Source organism: Phaenicophaeus curvirostris, chromosome 16, assembly GCF_032191515.1.
Source record: "Phaenicophaeus curvirostris isolate KB17595 chromosome 16, BPBGC_Pcur_1.0, whole genome shotgun sequence".
Classification (NCBI taxonomy): domain Eukaryota; kingdom Metazoa; phylum Chordata; class Aves; order Cuculiformes; family Cuculidae; genus Phaenicophaeus; species Phaenicophaeus curvirostris.
This window is the reverse complement of record NC_091407.1, coordinates 17,255,170-17,273,257: the sequence shown is the minus strand read 5'-3', so window position 1 is coordinate 17,273,257 and position 18,088 is coordinate 17,255,170. Positions and strand designations below refer to the sequence as shown.

General features: G+C 43.7%; 1 protein-coding gene across 1 annotated transcript in view; it reads left to right on the top strand.

The window, feature by feature from the left end:
- Window positions 1-18,088, top strand: part of DNAAF8 (dynein axonemal assembly factor 8) — a 101,273-nt gene that overhangs the window by 6,264 nt on the left and 76,921 nt on the right. The window contains 9 exon segments of the mRNA XM_069870285.1: window positions 1,520-1,567; window positions 1,569-1,617; window positions 2,160-2,301; window positions 3,267-3,413; window positions 3,926-3,988; window positions 7,721-7,845; window positions 7,848-8,073; window positions 9,139-9,159; window positions 9,161-9,296. Of these exon segments, the coding sequence (XP_069726386.1) occupies window positions 1,520-1,567; window positions 1,569-1,617; window positions 2,160-2,301; window positions 3,267-3,413; window positions 3,926-3,988; window positions 7,721-7,845; window positions 7,848-8,073; window positions 9,139-9,159; window positions 9,161-9,296 (957 nt within the window).

The window sequence follows — 18,088 nt, the reverse complement described above, 5'->3', positions numbered from 1 at the left end:
AGGTATGCGTGAGGATGTATTGCTCTGGAAGGACTGAGAGTCTTCTCTTAAATGGGAGAGGCTGATGACAGAGGTTTTTACAAGGTGAAACTGCATGTTTTGGAGGCTGCTTCTGCTTCTCTAAAGCTCTTCAGTGGTTATGTGAAATGCATGTTGGTTGCAGTTGTGACATGATTGTCAGAAATGACAATCACTTTCCTTGAAAAAGAAAATCACAAGTACTTCTAAGTTCTGGTAATGATATTTCAGATGGATGTGGATATTTTTAATTAAAACTTTAATTTGAAATAATATTCAGAGGGGAAAGCAGTCAGTGCTTTAAATGCATGTGAAGTTTTGTTATTGTAGAGTCGTCCTCATACCTAAGTTCTCAGTGTGTAGTGCAAGCACATCGTCAGCCAGTGTGTATGTGAATCACAGTGACCGCATTGATGATCCTATCATCGCTGTGGGATAAGCAGCTGTGAGAGAGCAGCTGATGCTGACTGTACCTAGAGGAATGGAAACCTGCCCTGGTCAGAAGGTGGAATGGGGTGGAAAAAGCTGTGGGCCTTGTCTCAAAGAACTGAAAAGTCGAAAGCCCATCTCTTGGTCATGTTAGTAAGAACTTCTTGGCATTATTCAGTATCAGAAAGTGCATGCTTGGTCTTGTAGCAGGCCATCTTTTAGTCTGTTTTACTGTCTTGAGTGGTTTTCTGTGCAGATATCAAAAGGGTTCATGCTTCTCAGAGTAAATACCTCAGCAAGAGTGCACAAAGCACCTGGAGAGAGGCACTGTCCAAAGAGATGTGGTGAATGCATTCCTTGTGGAACTGCTGAAAGCAAGCTGGCAGGGTAGTTAGGAGCATCGTCTTCTGGAGATGGTGAAAGGGTGAGGAAAGGTACTTGGAGGGATGGAAGGAGGGAAATAAAATACATGAGGATCCAATACCATTAGTGGGTTGAGGGATGAAGGGAAGTACTTGCTGCTGGAGACTTCAGCATGTGAATGCATGTGGAAGACCAAGCCCTGTGGAGGACAACAAGAGTATGGGTCAGGATGGGCTCAGGTTCCTCCTGTTAAGGAGCTGTCATTTCAGTCCATTCTAGAAACTTCTTCTAGACTTTGCAGTTTTATGTGTGGAAGGAGAAGGCATTCCACCTTTGTTATACTTGAATGAGCACTGGTTAATCCTTCACTGGTTCTCTTAGCAATTACGCTGCACTTGCCTGTGCTGGATGTGCAGTGCCTTGGCAATGACGTGAGGCAAGCAGTGTTCGAACAGTAAATGTCATTAGTTGTGCCGGTTGTGAGGCTCAGACTGAAGCAACTGAGTCCAAAGTGACACGCTGGTTCACCTACTGGTAAGTGAGTGTGGTGTAGGACTGGAGATGAGTAAGGTGCACTTCCATGCTGTATTTATACATATTGGAAAGATCTGATGGAGTTAGTACAAAGAGTGTGAGTCAAAGGAACTTTTATTTTGTAGCGGTCTTTTGGGAATGAATTTTCCATCACACTTTGGCTGTCATCTTTCAGGATATTGAGAAATGGGATCTAGACAAGATTCTTGAGGAGGTGGAGCAGGCAGAAAGGCAACACTCGTGCAGAAGTGGCTTTCTCCTCAGCAGATCATGGTAAATAGAACTGAGGTTCCTGGTTTTTTAGTCATTCCCTGCAGCATCATTTTGAACGCTGAAATCATAATGTTTTTTTAATGCCTCTGTAAAAAAAATGTAATTAATTAGCTTCTTACAAGATTTCATCTTGCTTCTGTAGCTTGAAACCAGTGCTTTGTGTGTTGTCATGGCCTAAGATGGAGGAAGGTTTGAAGTGAGCTAGAGTCACAGAATCACAGAATAATCACAGAATCACAGAATCACAGAATAACCAGGTTGGAAGAGACCCACCGGATCACCGAGTCCAACCGTTCCTACCAAACACTAAACCATATCCCTCAGCACCTCATCCACCCGTGCCTTAAACACCTCCAGGGAAGGTGACTCAACCACCTCCCTGGGCAGCGAGGTGGTTGAGTCACCTAACAGATAACAATGGTGTAATTATCCTTCCCCTTCTCACAGTCTGTAGAGAAAGGGACAATGTGAAAATGGGGAAGGGCTTTTTTGGGCGATCCCACTGTAGAAGACTGGTGGTTCTTTTAGTTGCTCTTCCATAGAGACCTTCAGGAGCCGATCTGAAAATTGGCTCACAGAACAGTTGGAAGAGCTGTGTGTCAGGCAGTCCAGGACAGAGTCTTCACGCTGCGGGAAGCCATCAGCCAAGCTTTCCTCCTTTCAAGAACAGCAAGAGAGTAAGTAGTATGTTCTTCTCTGTCCTATACAGTAGATAATTATGACTGGTAGTAGGGGTACCTGGAAATTCATGTTCTGTTGGTTCTTGCTCTGTAGCCTCTGCAGAAAGTTGGTATCATAGTTGAAATATGCTGTTAAAGGGAATGTTAAAGGAAAAAAACTAAGACTTGGTCATTCGTGTACATTTGATGATAAACAGTCAGTATCGTGCCACCTTAATGTTCTTCATCAGCCACCACCTTTGTCTAGACCTTACCAGGCACTTGGGACAACTGGAAAAGGCAGGAAAACAGGACTTATAAATGATAAGCTGCCATGGCCACATTTTTTTGTCTTCTAGGGTCCCAGTTTCTGTTACTGGTACCTCATTTTAGCTAAGGTATACAGGATGACTTTTTCGTAGGTATCAGTGGAGATGTTGGTGCATCTTGGAGGGTTCTGTGTGAAGGAAATGAATTTCCAGGCTGCCCAGACGGCGCAGTGTCCATGGTGGAAGTACAGTGGAAGCAATAACAAAGCAAGCCTTTAGAGGGGAAGGTGCAAGAGGGTACTTTTCCAGAGCAGGGAGAGCCATGAAGACAATTTGCAATGAAGGATAAAATAGAATGGCCAAAGGAGTCAGAGAGAAAAAAGGGACCTGGTTTTACTGGTTGACACTGGGCTCTTAACACTTGTAAACTCTTTGGTACCATAATTGTCTGCTTTGTTCTACAGAACATTTTGACATTGTCAGTTTTTAAGAGCTAATATCCCTCACCATGCTGCCTGTGATCTGTGTTCCTCTGAGGAAGCTGAGTCTTTGGGTTTGACTTTGCAAGGTGGCAGATAGTAGGCAGAAGCAGTTTGAATCTGTATGGTAGCCAGGCACAAAGCTGCTTTCACAATCCAATTTTGATCATAATCCACACCCTGCAGGACTTCTTGTCTGGATAAGGCAGAGGACATGCTGAAACAGTGTTTTCTATTCTTAGGGATGTTGCCTTCCTATCATCGGCTTCACAGAGTTCTCTGAGGATGGATGCAACGAGATTATGCCTCCCAGAGCCTGTAACCATGTACACTGGTTTAAGAGGTGGTAAACCACAGAAGTCAGTACCATTCCCTGGTGAGAAACAAAGGTAAATTCTGGCTTTATCATTAGTGAGAAGTAAGTAACAAAAAGTAGGAAAAAGTAGGTTCTACTTCTCTCTACTGCTCAGGCTTGTGAAATATAGTTTCAGTAGTGTGATCAGAAGCCCTTATATCATCAGTGATGGGAGGCCAAATCCTTCTCAATCTGCAGCAGATTCTGGCAAACGTCCTTTCCCCTAGAGCTAATGATGTCTGAGGTAGCTAGTTGCTCCCTTCTAGTTGCATATTCGCTTCAGCAAGGGGTGGAAGAAAACAGTCACCAGAAGAAACCTTGTAGTTAATGAACAGCTAGTAGTTAATGAACAGCTAACACATTTTGATGTAGTTGCTTTCTTTTGCTAGAGTAATAGTGTGAAGAACTATCCACCCTCCCTGGGGTTCTTCCCTGGAAGTATCTCTCCCTTTTTCATAATGGTGCTAAATCTGCAACCTAGAAATGATGAAAAGCCAACACCCAGTTGGAACGGAGTAAACTAATATCATCTTATTTGTTTCCTACTGCAAGTGACAGCTCCAGTGAAGAAGAATAGACAAAGACAATTGAGGCTGAAACAGAAATAATGTAAGATTCTTTACCAGGACCCTACTTCAAATGATACGATGTTCATTTTTTCTGAAACTAAAATAATTGCCCAAAGAGTGATTAGAGTGAGAGCTTGTGTACTGAAATATTTCCTTTTCTGGTCTTCATGGCAAAAAAGCCCAGTAATGACAATATTTCAGTCTGGCTGCAGGAGACCGCTCTTTTCTGTTGCATGTTAAAGATACCACAGCTAGAAAATAGTTGTTGATCCTTGAGGCAGTGTAGCACCTGCATGGAAACGGCTTGAAAGACAACTGGGGTAGAGCTGGATGGCTGGGAAACCTCACTCTTTCTGCACATGTGTTTGAGTGACGTGAGAACTTTTCAATGACTCAGAAACAAACTGTGGAAGTGTTGTAGGGAGTTGATTCAGATAAACCTGTATTTTTAGAAAGAATAAAATAGGCCGGAATGAATGTTGATTTAAAGAGAATATTAACTACATTGTGTGGGTTGGGATGCTCTCAGTTCTCCTGAATTGGAAGGGAGAGGAAGAGGAGAAAGGGGAGAAAGTGGATGGAATCCTAAACTGTAGATTCTTCCATAGGCACAGATGCCAGACTTTTCCTTTTACTGAACTCAGGGCTTCATTCATACCCATAGGTTGTTAGGCATCTGTTTAATGTGAAGCAGATATGTCAAGCTTTAAGCATTTTGCTGCACTTATGCTCTGGAATACATTTAGAAGTCTGAGGTGTGTTAGTTACATTACAGCAGGGCAGAAGACAAGCAGAACATTTGTGTTGTTGGGCCAGCCAATTACTTTTTTTTTTTTTAATGGATTGAAAGAATAAATGATTCAATAAGGAATGGAGCCTAAACACTCAATATAATTTAGAGCATCTAATCCAAAGCCAGCATAAAGCCAGGAGGAAGATGAGGAGGTGGTCAGAGCCTTGCTAGCCCGACTAGACACCCACAAGTCTATGGGGCCGGACGGGATTCACCCAAGGGTATTGAAGGGGCTGGCGGATGTACTGGCCAAACCCCTTTCCATCATCTTCCAACAGTCCTGGAAGACTGGGGAAGTTCCACTGGACTGGAGGCTGGCTGATGTTGTGCCCATCTACAAGAAGGGTCGCAGGGAGGACCCAGGAAACTCCAGGCCTGTCAGTCTGACCTCAGTGCCAGGGAAAGTCATGGAACAGGTGATCTTGAGTGCTATCATCAAGCACATGCAAGAGAACCGGGTGATCAGGCCCAGTCAACATGGGTTCACAAAAGGCAGGTCTTGCCAGACTAACCTGATCGCCTTCTATGACAAAGTCACTCGGCTGCTGGATGAGGGAAAGGCTGTGAATGTGGTCTTCCTGGACTTCAGTAAAGCCTTTGACACAGTTTCTCTCAGCATTCTGCTTGAGAAACTGTCAGCCTCTGGCCTGGACAGGCGCACACTCTCCTGGGTGGAAAACTGGTTGGATGGCCGAGCCCAGAGAGTGGTGGTAAATGGTGTGAAATCCAGCTGGAGGCCAGTGACAAGTGGGGTTCCCCAGGGCTCAGTGCTGGCTCCAGCCCTGTTCAATGTCTTTATCAATGACCTGGATGAAGGCATCGAGTGCACCCTTAGCAAGTTTGCGGACCACACTAAGCTGGGTGGAAGTGTCGATCTGCTGGAGGGTAGGGCGGCTCTGCAAAGGGCTCTGAACAGGCTGGACCGCTGGGCTAAGTCCAGTGGCATGAGCTTGAACAAGGCCAAATGCCGGGTCCTGCACTTGGGGCACAACAACTCTATGCAGTGCTACAGACTAGGAGAAGTCTGTCTAGAAAGCTGCCTGGAGGAGAGGGACCTGGGGGTGTTGGTTGACAGCCAACTGAATATGAGCCAGCAGTGTGCCCAGGTGGCCAAGAAGGCCAATGGCATCTTGGCTTGTATCAGAAACGGCGTGACCAGCAGGTCCAGGGAGGTTATTCTCCCTCTGGACTCGGCACTGGTGAGACCGCTCCTCGAATACTGTGTTCAGTTCTGGGCCCCTCACCACAAGAAGGATGTTGAGGCTCTGGAGCGAGTCCAGAGAAGAACAACAAAGCTGGTGAGGGGGCTGGAGAGCAGGTCTTACGAGGAACGGCTGAGAGAGCTGGGGTTATTTATCCTGGAGAAGAGGAGGCTGAGGGGAGACCTCGTTGCTCTCTGTAACTACCTGAAAGGAGGTTGTAGAGAGGAGGATGCTGGGCTCTTCTCCCAGGTGACAGGGGACAGGACAAGAGGGAATGGCCTCAAGCTCTGCCAGGGGAGGTTTAGGCTGGACATTAGGAAAAAATTCTTCACAGAAAGGGTCATTGGGCACTGGAACAGGCTGCCCAGGGAGGTGGTTGAGTCATCTTCCCTGGAGGTGTTTAAGGCATGGGTGGACGAGGTGCTAAGGGGCATGGTTTAGTGTTTGATAGGAATGGTTGGACTCGATGATCTGTTGGGTCTCTTCCAACGTGGTTATTCTATGATTCTATGATGCCTGGGGAACTCTCACTAGCAGAAGTTGTGTCTGTGTAAATCTGGAGTTATGGAGAGTAAAGATTAGCTGATTGGATTTTGATTCATTTTAATGTTGCTAAAGAACAAACACAAATGAAATACCTGGCAAATGTTATTCAGTTCTGTTTCTAAATAAGAAAGTCTTGTGGTCTCAGCAGGGCAAGATTCTGATCTTATTCATGAGGGGTCAATGCCAGTTTCACTCTTACCTCAATCAAATTAGCAAACAGGGCTAAATATTCTGTATTACAATATACCTATGGATTAGGGCTTTGGAAGGTTAGCCATCTTGATCTCCTGGCACATAGCCCAGAAGATATGCTGTAGGTTTATCCCTGGAGTTCAGTGCCATCTCTAGCACATTCCCAGAAGGCTGTTCTCCAGTACATGGTGCTTTCCTAAATTACCATGCTCCTTAGTAGTCCAGCCATCAGTGTTAAAGGTTAATGTGATGATGGATATGGTGGCAGGAGATTTGAGATCCTGAAGGAGAAAGAATCCTAAATCGTAGGTTTAGTTTAGGTAAGTACAACAGTACAATGCTGTGTGCTTATACACACTACGTAATGGCATCATTAATTTCCAACTTGAATGATCTGCTGCTCGGTCTGCGTACTTTCAGCCACCTCTAAAATAAGGTACATTATTTGCTCAGTCACCAGATGAGCTACAGTTGATGGCAACCTTCCTGTCACAACTGACCTGGGAGACTCCTCATTGAATTGAACTGCAGGGCAAAATAACCACATCCGCCCATTATGTCATGACAGGACCTTTCACAGCAGAATACTGTCACAGCGTCATGGTTGCTGGCAGTTTTGCAGCCTCATTAACCTGGAGGAGCCACAGATCAAACTGAGCCAAACACTCAAAAATCCTAAAAATTATTAGAACTTTTCTTCTTTATGTATTTGAATCTCAGCCCCTGTATCCGAAGGGGTCAAGAATTTGTAGACTCTGATTTCCATGCCAACGTTATGTTTGTTCAGGACGCTTCTACTAGGTGTGCTTTGTGCCTAAAATGCAGGAAAGGTCAGTAAACTGCCAGTAAGATAGGTATCATATTCTGTCATTTTAGTGTTTTGTGTGTTGCCTGTGTGCTGATGCTCCTGTTAACAGTAGCTACTGTGCGTGTATATGCCTGGTTTTAAACTGTCACTCATATGAGAGGTTCCATGGAGTTTGAATTTATTCATATAATGCTTTATCTTGATTAAATCAGGTTTTTATTTTCTTTGCAGGAGGAACTGCTCAGCAAAAAGCTTCCTACTGCAACAGCTCCATATAGCCCATAAAAAAGCCTCAGGGCTTCTTCATAAACCATCTACCCTGGCTGAAAACCCTGAAGGCACAAAACAGGATACAGAAATTTGGAAGAGATAGATTCCTCTAAAATAAGACAAACCCAACATTTTCAAGTGGGGCAAGAGACAAATGAGATGATTCCCAGGAAACTGATGAGATTGAAACCAGAGAAAAATGCTCCCTTGTCAAGCCCTGTGGGCAATGGGAAAGAAAACAGAATGGAAGTTGAGAAGGTTCAACATTCAGGAAATGCTCCAGAGTCTCCTCTAACTGCCATTGAACTGCCAAGGTATCGCACACATGAAATAAGAACAGTATTGATTGAGGAAACAGGGGGCCTCCACCTCCTTGGGCTCAGATTCATGTAGTGTGTTCTGCATAAGCTCTAATTTTAAAGTGAAACTGGATGGTTGCCTTATGCCCAGCTACTTGAGAGAGCTCCGTTATCATGACTTCTCAAAGGTTATATTCTACCTGCTGTTTTCAGAGTGAAATGTAACATTTTGACTTTGACATAAGAGCCCTGAAAGAATTAGAACCTGCCTGTTCTGGAGATTATGACTTTTTCCATGTTAAGCAGCTGCCTGCCCTGCCATGTGGGCACTCCAGCTAATGTATACGCTGTTTAAATGGCAGATGGTTGGTTGCAGGGTTCATCTCTGTGGAATTCCTGACATTAAAGCTCATTGCTTCCATCAGTTCTGTAAAATGTCTTGTCTCCCTGCTTGCCTGCCATGTAGATGGCAGACGATGGTTTGGCAGGAATCTGGGTTATTTATTGTTGCTGAGTAATAGCTTACAAAGGTTTTAATGAATTTCAGTTTTCTTTCTTGCTGTTCTAATTATTGGTGGGGCTTGAAGAATTGAGAAGTAATTGAACTTAATATTTGCCATAGAAATGGCAGATGAAATCTTTCTGCAGATGTCAAAGCGTCTTATAGAAAGATGGGAGGCCTGAGCTTAGGGGAAACTTTTCACTGTGTTATAGAAGACAGGAAAGGGAATGGAGTTAAACTGGGAATTTTGGTGTGGGGGTATAGGGAGTGAGACATCACAAATGCCTCTGCTTACTGGAGTTCTGCTTTCCAAACGGGTCATCACCGCTTGTCAGAGGTTTGAGGTCTGCTCCTTTTTGGTTTTTTTTAGAGACATGATTTCATCCTGTGACAAATTCTTGTGTCCCCCCACAAACACCATAAGCGTTTTCTAAATCTATTTCCGCTTTTCATGCCATGATTCACCTTCAAGTGTGTGGTATAAATATAAGGGAAAAAGAAATGCAAACAGATGAACAAGGATGTTTTTTCTCCCAGGTGAAGAGCTTAAGCGAAGCGGAATCTATATATTTCTACAGGACAGAAGAAAGTAAGAGCACTATCCCAAAATGCAGAACAGCTGAAAGAGAGACAGAGGAGACATGGATTCCAGGAGCAGCTGGAGAGGTTGCAGCCTTAGCAGTCAGTTACTGGAAAGCAGCCCATGGCAGAGAAAACCCCCATGTTGTTCCACGTGGTTAGTAGCTCAGCACAGGACTGTCCATTTCAGAGTGGCTTCTGGGCTAAATGCAAGTGTGCTTCTAGAATGAAAAAGTGATTTTTATTGTGTTATTTAAAATCTGTTTGTTACGGAGCACCATTACCTGATGAGCTGAACCCTTCTACAGCTCTTGTCTCACACCAATAATATTTTTTCTCACCTCTCCCACACAGCTGCCCGCCAGGCCTGATCTGTCTGGGTGTGGCAGGATTCCCAGCTTGCTGAACTCAGTGGGCTCCGTGTCTTCTGCTTTGCAGGAGCCACACTTTCGCACATGAATTTTCACAACTTTTTATAAGAAGTGAAATATTTTTATTCACATAATTCTAAAGCAAAGCCTGTGCTGAGTCCTATCTTGTTGTCTGCCCCAGGCAGCTTTGTAGTTCAGGTTTGTGGGCAGGCTTTGAGGATTGTGGGTTGGCTTTGAGGATTGTGGGTTTTGTACTAGTTTTTGCTTTTGGCTGATGTCCTGATTTTTCTCAGAGCCTAAAACAGGGCTGTCTTTCCCCCTGAGAAGATTTGTATATCTAGTCCTATTCATCCTTGCACTGATTTTATACTACACAAGACCAGCTGAGAAGGTAAGAGGAGATGAGAAACCCAGAATTTATCCAAGAGTCCACCGTACTGCGTTAATAGCGGTAACAAAGTACAAAAGTGGAAAGACCTCACAACTCTGATTTGGGGGTGGACCATTCAGGGTGGTTCGTTCTGTGAGCGGCTGACTAGTGTGTTTCTGTGGATTGAAAGCTTCTTTTTTAACACTGGATTAATCACTGATGAGAAATAAAGGAGTACCAAACTAACAGCTGAATTTCCCTCTGCTCTGGCAAGGACAGTGTGCTGCACAGGTCTCTGTTTTGGAGGCTGTAAAGGCTGTGATTCCAGTCTTCAAACTTGTGTCTGCTGGGAGGTACCACCAAATTCCATTTAACTCTTGTTAGGATGCAGGCACTTACTTGCCCATCAGATATATACTTGAGCCTTGTGAACTCATTCCTGTCAGTGCACCAAGTGACTGCTCAATTGTGCTGTGTCTTGGTCATTTCCCATATTTGCTGTACTGAAGCCAGTAAAATGAAGATAACGGCTTGGGAATAGTGTTTCTCTCGAGTACGGCTTGGTATGCCTGCACTGTAGGCTGCTGTAACTGAATCACAGTGTAAATATGCCCGTAATAGCTTTAATGATGTTACTGCCAGCTAGTCATGGCAGCACGGGCATTGGCATGAGTTAAACAAGCCCAGGGTTTATTCAGCTTCCAATGCCTCTACAAACAGCTAACTGGTGCCTAAATTGACAGCCTGCTTGTTGGAAACCTGCCGGAACTTACAAGGCACTGTTGATAGAAACAAAGTCAGCACAACCCGTAATAACTGTGGGCAACTTTGCTCTTAGTTCTTCTTCAGAAGTATTCATTACTAAAATTAAGAAGGAAAAATGTATTAGCATCATCTATCAAACACAACAGTCATTTCTAGGATTACTTGGAATTCATCTTGACAGCAGTGTTTTTTCTTTGAATTAGATCAGGGTTTTCTTTACTTTCTGTTTTCCTTTGCTGCACATAGGAAGGCAGAAAAACTTGAATGTTTTGACATTTAAAGCTAAAGAAGCTGTAATTTGGCAGCTGTCTCTCTCAAAGTATCTAATATCTGTATATAAACATGTATGTCAAAGAACAAGCCGCAGTGTTTGACAGAGTAGTGCTCTTTCTGATTTGTTTTTCCAGTCCTTTGTCTTGGCAGTGATAGATGTTCAGATCTGGAACACTTGTCATAGTTTCCAGAATTCCTCTGACCATTTATAATGTACATAAATAATTGAATTGAATAATAATCAGAGGGAAAGTTTAGAAACTCTGCAATTACTGCAGCTGAGATGCTGGGAGAGAAACACAAAGGAAATGGGAAAAGCTGCATTAGGGTTACTTTAGAGTTCCTGTCTACAGTTTAAAAGCAGTGACGTTCAGATTTCATGCTGCTGTCTCTTTTTCTTAACCTAGTTCAGTCAAGCTCTGTTCGCGGCTTCACTCTGTGGGAAGCACTAATAGAAATGAGAGTCAGGTTGGGGAAGAACACTCTCAAACCAGTGCAGGTAACTAAGGACCAGCTCTCAGAGGTGCTTCAGCATCTAAAGAAGGGGCCGATAGCCAGTGGCATTTTCAAGACATGCAAGTACCAAGTTCGCCTGGAAACCAGTGGGTTCGTTCTAAGACTTCTGCCTGCCCAGTCTGTGGCTTCAGGTATCTGAACACTTGTGCAATCCCACCCATCTCTTATTTTTCAAGAAGACATGGAAAAACCTGGTGGTTTTAGTTGTTTTTTTCTGCTCCCCTCCACCACCCAAACTTTCAGTGAAACTCAAGACTGGCACAAGTTGATCTTGTCTGAAAATATGCCCCTTAACCACATTTTAACCTTTCGATCTAATTCAGAACTATTTCAAGCAGCTACAGTTCTGCTGGTAGTTAGCAGAGTGATGATGAGATCCATGCTGTACAGTCAGGCCAAAGTTTAGAGTAATGTGCATAGATCTTGTTTTAGTATTTGAGCAAAGTAAGTGTTATTGACAAAGAAACAGAGCAGGAATGCTGCACAGTGTGTAAAACAGTTAAATGGAGGATGTGAAATGAACTGGGTCTGATCTGTCATTTCATTGACTTTGCGTATTACAATAGAGTAACTTAGTACCAATGTTGATTTCTCTTACATTCATATTAGGTAGGACCCAGATAACAGTTGTTACTTTTGCCAGGCCGGTATCTGAGTTTCACGTCAGGGAGCACAAGCAGGGCACTCTGTAAAGGAAGAAAAGGCAGGAGTTGCTGGTGACAGCAAGGCAGGCAGGGGCAGAGCCCCTACCAGCAGGGAGTGTGGTTCCACAGCATCCACCCAGGAAAAGCAGAGCGGGGCCAGTGGTGGTACCCAGCTGGCAAGTCTGTGGTGATGAGGTCAGTCTAAGAAAAAGGCCAGAAAGGCAGGTCGGGGTTGGGTTTGTGTCCGGTGGCAGGACAGCAGGTCAGCTGGCAGCCCAGTGGTCACCCAGGAGGCCTGCAGTGATGAAGCAGGTCTGAGATCAAGCCATAAAGTCCAACCAGTTGGCGAAGGGCAGGGTCCAGACCAGGGAGGTATGAGGCCAGGCAGAGGTGTCGCTGCAGTGTAGCTCATCTAAGGACCAAGGGCAAGCATCTCAGCTGAAATGCAGCTCCCTTGCAAGGGGGGAGGGTCAGCAGAGGCTTCACGCAGCTCTTCTCAGCAGTCTTGTCTGAAGTTACGCAGCTGAGCTTGTGTTAGAACTGGCCTTGAACACAGGCTGTAAACCACTGCTGGCGGTGCTTATGGCCCTGGTACTTTACATCTAGCTGTGGAATTAATTTCACAGACAGTAACTAGCATTTACCTTTTGTTAAGCTCTATGACTGGGATAAACCAGATGTTTTCAACAGGCTTCAGCCTGGTTCTCCCTTTGTTTTTATTGCTGTATCAGGCAGAACAAGGTCATGTGGTTTGAAAGCTATTAAGAAACACCTTGTTACCAGTACCTTATACAGTGTTTTATCTACCTCATACAGCCAAACTGTTTGGAAAATTAATGTCTTGACTCACACTGAGGCATCTAATTTTTTCTTGGCTACAAAATCCCGTTGGCTAATCTTGTGTGAGCAATTATATTACCACGATCATGTTCTTATTGCAGCTTAGCCTTACAGCTGGCTTACAAAACAAAAACATTCACACATGCAACCGAGTCATTCTAGCTTATTATGCGGATACTTTCCTTCCTATCTTGTAAACATTGACTCTATAACCTTTCTGTCAAAACCACTCGGTTTTTTATATTAATATCCTGCTGACTCAGCCCACTGATGGCAGGTGCAATTCTCAACCAAGAGATTTTCTGCTTGCATTCCCACAAGGCTAAAATTAACAATATACTGTGGTCAAAATCTTCCTTACTGTTTTACTTATTCTCACTTGAATCTGCTGTCACTTCTATAGGAAAATCCCTGATGAAATTCCTGGGTTGTGCTTACCATCAAGAGTGGTGCTGACACGTTGTCTGTTTCTGTTACTGCGACTGCTGCCCTGGGTTAGCACAGGGTGACTGAAGATCAAGACTGACTTCCAGAACCTGTAGAAATACTTTATTTGAATTACTGGTCCCAAATGTTTGGGGTTTTTTTATGTAGTAGGTGCCTTGATCTGCACAGTTGTCGGTGAAATGCTTTTGATTCTTTACATGTCTTACCAAAATAGGAGTCTGTCATTTCCATTACTATTATACGGGCTCTTGATCTCTTTAAGGCAGTAGTGCTGACATCAACATTGGAAATCACCTTTTTCTTACATCTTACAACAAAGGGTTGTTCAAGGACATTGAAACCAAACAGTTTACATACTTCAGCCTCTCACCAACTCCATTGTTGAGCTGATTACATGAATGCACTTAGGTGACATCCTAAGCAGTAGTTAAAAATTCTCCTTTTTTATTACTCTGTGAAAAACGCATAAAGGAAAAGAATGGCAAGAAACTGAAATTAATGTTTCAACGGGAAGAATGTAAAATTGTAGAAATATAGAATCATTGAGGTTGGAAAAGCCCTCTAAGCTCATCCAGCCCAACCCCACTGTGCCTGCTGAACCATGTCATCAAGTGCCACATCCAGACACACTTTTTGAACCCCTCCAGTGATGGAGACTGCCCCACTGCCTTGGGCAGCCTCTGCCAGAGCTTCACCACTCTCAGTAAAGAAATGTGTCCTAATATCCAACCTAAACCTCCCCTGGCACAACTTGAGGCCATTTCCTCTCGTCCTATCCCTTATTACTTAGGAGAAGAGCCCAGCACCCACCTCACCACAACCTCCTTGCAGGTTTCACTTACAAGGGCCTGATCCACCAGTTATGAAAAGAATAGGTTTGGTGGTAGTTCCGCACAGAAACATCAATTTATCTCCCACAAAGTGGTGCAATGTATGTGTTTGGAGAAGTCAAGGAAAACTGTTCCGTCTTATTTCAGTTCTAATGATCCTGTGACACAGTAACAGCTAGAAGAGCAACAAAGCTGATGAAGAGGCTGGAGAGCAGGTCTTATGAGGAGCGGCTAAAGGAACTGAGGTTCTTTAGCCTGGAGAAGGAGGCTGAGGGGACACCTTCTTGCTCTCTACAGCAACCTGAAAGGAGGTTGTAGCCAGGTGGGTGCTGGGCTCTTCTCTCAGGCAACAAGGGATGAGGTGAGAAGAAATGAACTCAAGCTCCACCAGTGGGGGGTTCAGACTGGATATCAGAAAGAAAAAAATTCACAGAAAGGGTCATCGGGCACTGGCAGAGGCTGCACAGGGAGGGGGTGGAGTCACCGTCCCTGGAGGGATTTAAAAGATGGGTAGACAAGGTGCTCAGGGATATGGTTTAATGGCAGATAGGAATGGTTGGACTTGATGATCCAAGAGTTCTTTTCCAACCTAGTGATTCTATGATTCTAACTGAATTTTTCTGTATCTGTATTGCTCTAAAACTGATCTTGTAAGTATAAATCACCCTGTGACCAAATGTTTTGATTTACACTGAACCAAAGCAACCTCTACATTAGCACTTGTGTGAACTTAACCAAACCTAGCGTTTAGCCCTTAGTATAATTTTAATATAGCTTAAAAAAGAATTAATTGTAAACATTGCAAAGTATTTCCTACACTAAATCTTTTTCTGGCATCAGAGATGAATTTGGCTTGTGCTTCACTCTTGGTCTTCTCTTGGACTCATTCTGCGGGGTTGTGGCCAGCAGTGATGTGCCAAACAGCCAGCAGATGGCCCCTGAATTCCTCCCTTTCTTAACAGTGAGATCTTTAATGAGTTCCTGGAACAAGATTAAAATCTCTTGTACTTAATGAATCTGCTGCCTCAACTCAAGAAGGGCTTAAAAATAAACTAAGGCAATTAGACATGTAGTTAAATTTAGCATACAAAAGCAGAAGGCCAAGATTCCTGTTTGTACCACCAGTCCAGCACATGGGATCCAGAATAGCATGGAAGTTCCCAAGAAAATGTTTTTTCTAGCACAGGCAACTGTTAGCTGGCACAGAGACTGTGCTTCTGGCCTCCTCTTCATCTTTCCATTTGGTACCGGTGAAGGAAAATGGGGGGATTGTCTGGCACAGTGCCTTGTGCTCAGGTTGGATTTGGCTGGTTTATGGTCTCTGTGGCTGTGGTCAGCAAGCCAGTGGACCCAGGGCTGCTGTTGCCTCTGCCGTGGCCCAGGATGGCACTGATCTATCCGAAGGATTTGTCTTAAGAGGCAAAGCAGAGAATCTGGGCCTTACACATCTCTTAGAACTTCCTTCATACAGAGCCTTCTTCCTTGCTCTCCGTGTCCTCTGAGTAAGAGATGTTATGCAAGGGTGTGCTTTGGCACTCCCAGGGCACAGATTAAAGCAAATCAGGAACTTTACAGGCTGATAACTCTGCTCATACAATCAGAGGAGTTATAAAATAACATGCAGTAATCCTGCTTTAATAACCTGGTGTCTGTTTCAGCAGGTTTCACAGCCAAATCGCTGCATAAATGCTCAGCCCCAGGAAACTCATCTTCCATACTGAATGCAACAGGACCACCAAAAAGCCGTAGAGAAAGAGCCTCCCATTTGAACTTCTGCATGGAGACCCACTCTGATGGTTTCACTGGACTCCCACCTTTGTGCATTATATTTCCTGGCTATGGAACGAATTGAGTGGTCAGGTCTTTACAAAGAAACGACTGCTTTCAGTGCTGTTTCTCTAATTGGAGTTTGAAGTGGCCCCAGGAAAATGTGAAATATTTAGTCCTTTATATTCCTTGGCATATCTTGGAAGTGATGAAAATGAGTTTAGGCTTATTCTTGAATATACTTATGCACAATTTTGACAAGATGGGAATACTTGTTGCTGTTGCTTAAGGGAAAGGTTAATATAAGTAAGAAGAATATAGTTTCCAGAATTACATGCATGAACTTGCTGCCAGTAGAGGTCCTAAATACTCCTCCGTTCACATTAGCAGGATGGTCCAGATTGAACTCAAAGAGAAGACAATAATGTAAAATATCCATGGGCTAAATTCTATTTCTCATTTAGAGGAGGGCAGGAGGACAGAAGACCATTTCTGTACCTTTTGTCTCCTCAAGTCTTGCTCTTTGATAGGCCCGATGTGTGTTATTAGAAGGAATCCAGTGGGTCTCTTCCAACCTAGTTATTCTAAGGAATAGCTACCATAAGTCTGCAATGTGATGAACAAGTGCCAGTCCCGGTTAATTATAGAGAGAAATACTTTCTGCCATGCATCTTTCTCTTGGAATCCAAATAGAATTCGCAACTCCTGGCCTTCCCTCAGGGCTGTGATCAGTGATGCTATCTGTAGATGAAAGGAGGCTGAATCAGGCCCTCTGTTTTTCAAGGGGGTTGTACAGGCTTGCCTGACACAGCCACACTACTATTAAAAAAGCTGTACAATATAGACTGTATTACTAGTTTTTCTCATGCTGTCTTCGTTAGCATTGTCATGGTTGGTCTGCGATTCTAAATCTTAACTCACTGGGTTATAAGCTGGGTCACACCTTGTAAATGAATTATTACACAAATAATAATTATGGCAGCATTATTCTCAGTGGCAGGGAGTGGAATTCAAGGCTTTATCTGAGATTATGGTGTGGAAGGATCGTGCAATTAGTTTTATTTTAAAAACACAGAGCTCTGTCCAGCCCTGTGCTGAGCATCTGGACTTCCCAAAGCTTCAGTGAGTGTTGTAAGCCATTAGCAGTTCTCAGAATCACAGTCTCCCCTGTATTAACTACCTTGGAGAATTTCCAGTCCTGAAGGGTTCTCTGAATAGATCACAGAGCCTGTACAACAAAGTGGACACAATCTATTCCTAAACTGGAAACTGTTGATTTGAAAAGCAAGCTGCTTGAGCTCTGGTAAGACATTGTGATAAAGCAGCTTGTGCAGTTTGCAGCCCTCGTCCGTATTTTTTCCTTTGGGAAACTCCACTTTCCACGGAGTTTCAGGGGAAATACATGAAAAGATAAATAGACTAAAGGCTAGAAACAATAAGGCTTTACCCAAGTTGGTAAGTATACAGGGAATCTCCTGGAGCATCAAAATTAGAACCAATTCAATACTATTTAAAGCCAGCCAGGAACATGTGCAAATTCTAGCCTAGTTTTCAGACAGCTGAGGACCCGTTCTCTGCTCTATTGCAGCATTTCACAGTGACTGTGTACAATTTCCTTCCCTGCTGTGGCTCTGGAAATCTTGGCAAGCTTTATTTGTGAGGCAGTTTGCAATCATTTGAAGAACAATGCTATGGGAGATACAGATACTACTCATGGGGTTTTGGAGGACATTATACTGTTTCAGGCATGTCAAGAAAGGGAACAGAGATTAATATTGAAAGCTGCTTGATAATCTTACACTGTTCCTCTTCAGAGTTTTTTACAGCCTTTTGGAAATTAACCCAGCTAGACAGGGACTGGGATAAGGAAATAGCGTCCTTGCTTTGCAGTCTCATAGTGAAATACTCCATTCCAGTGCCAGGACTGAGACATAAGCTCCCGATTCCCAGTCTTGTGCTGGCATGAAATGTGTAAGTAATTAAACTTCCTTTACTTATTTCAGCTGCTCCTCCTTAACTTGGAGTATCAACTCATGAGAGGAGGAACTTTTTGTTACATGTGCAAGGAGCTCTCTAAGTGTCACTGTAGGGTAAATACCAATCACAGAAAAGGCACTTCTCATTTG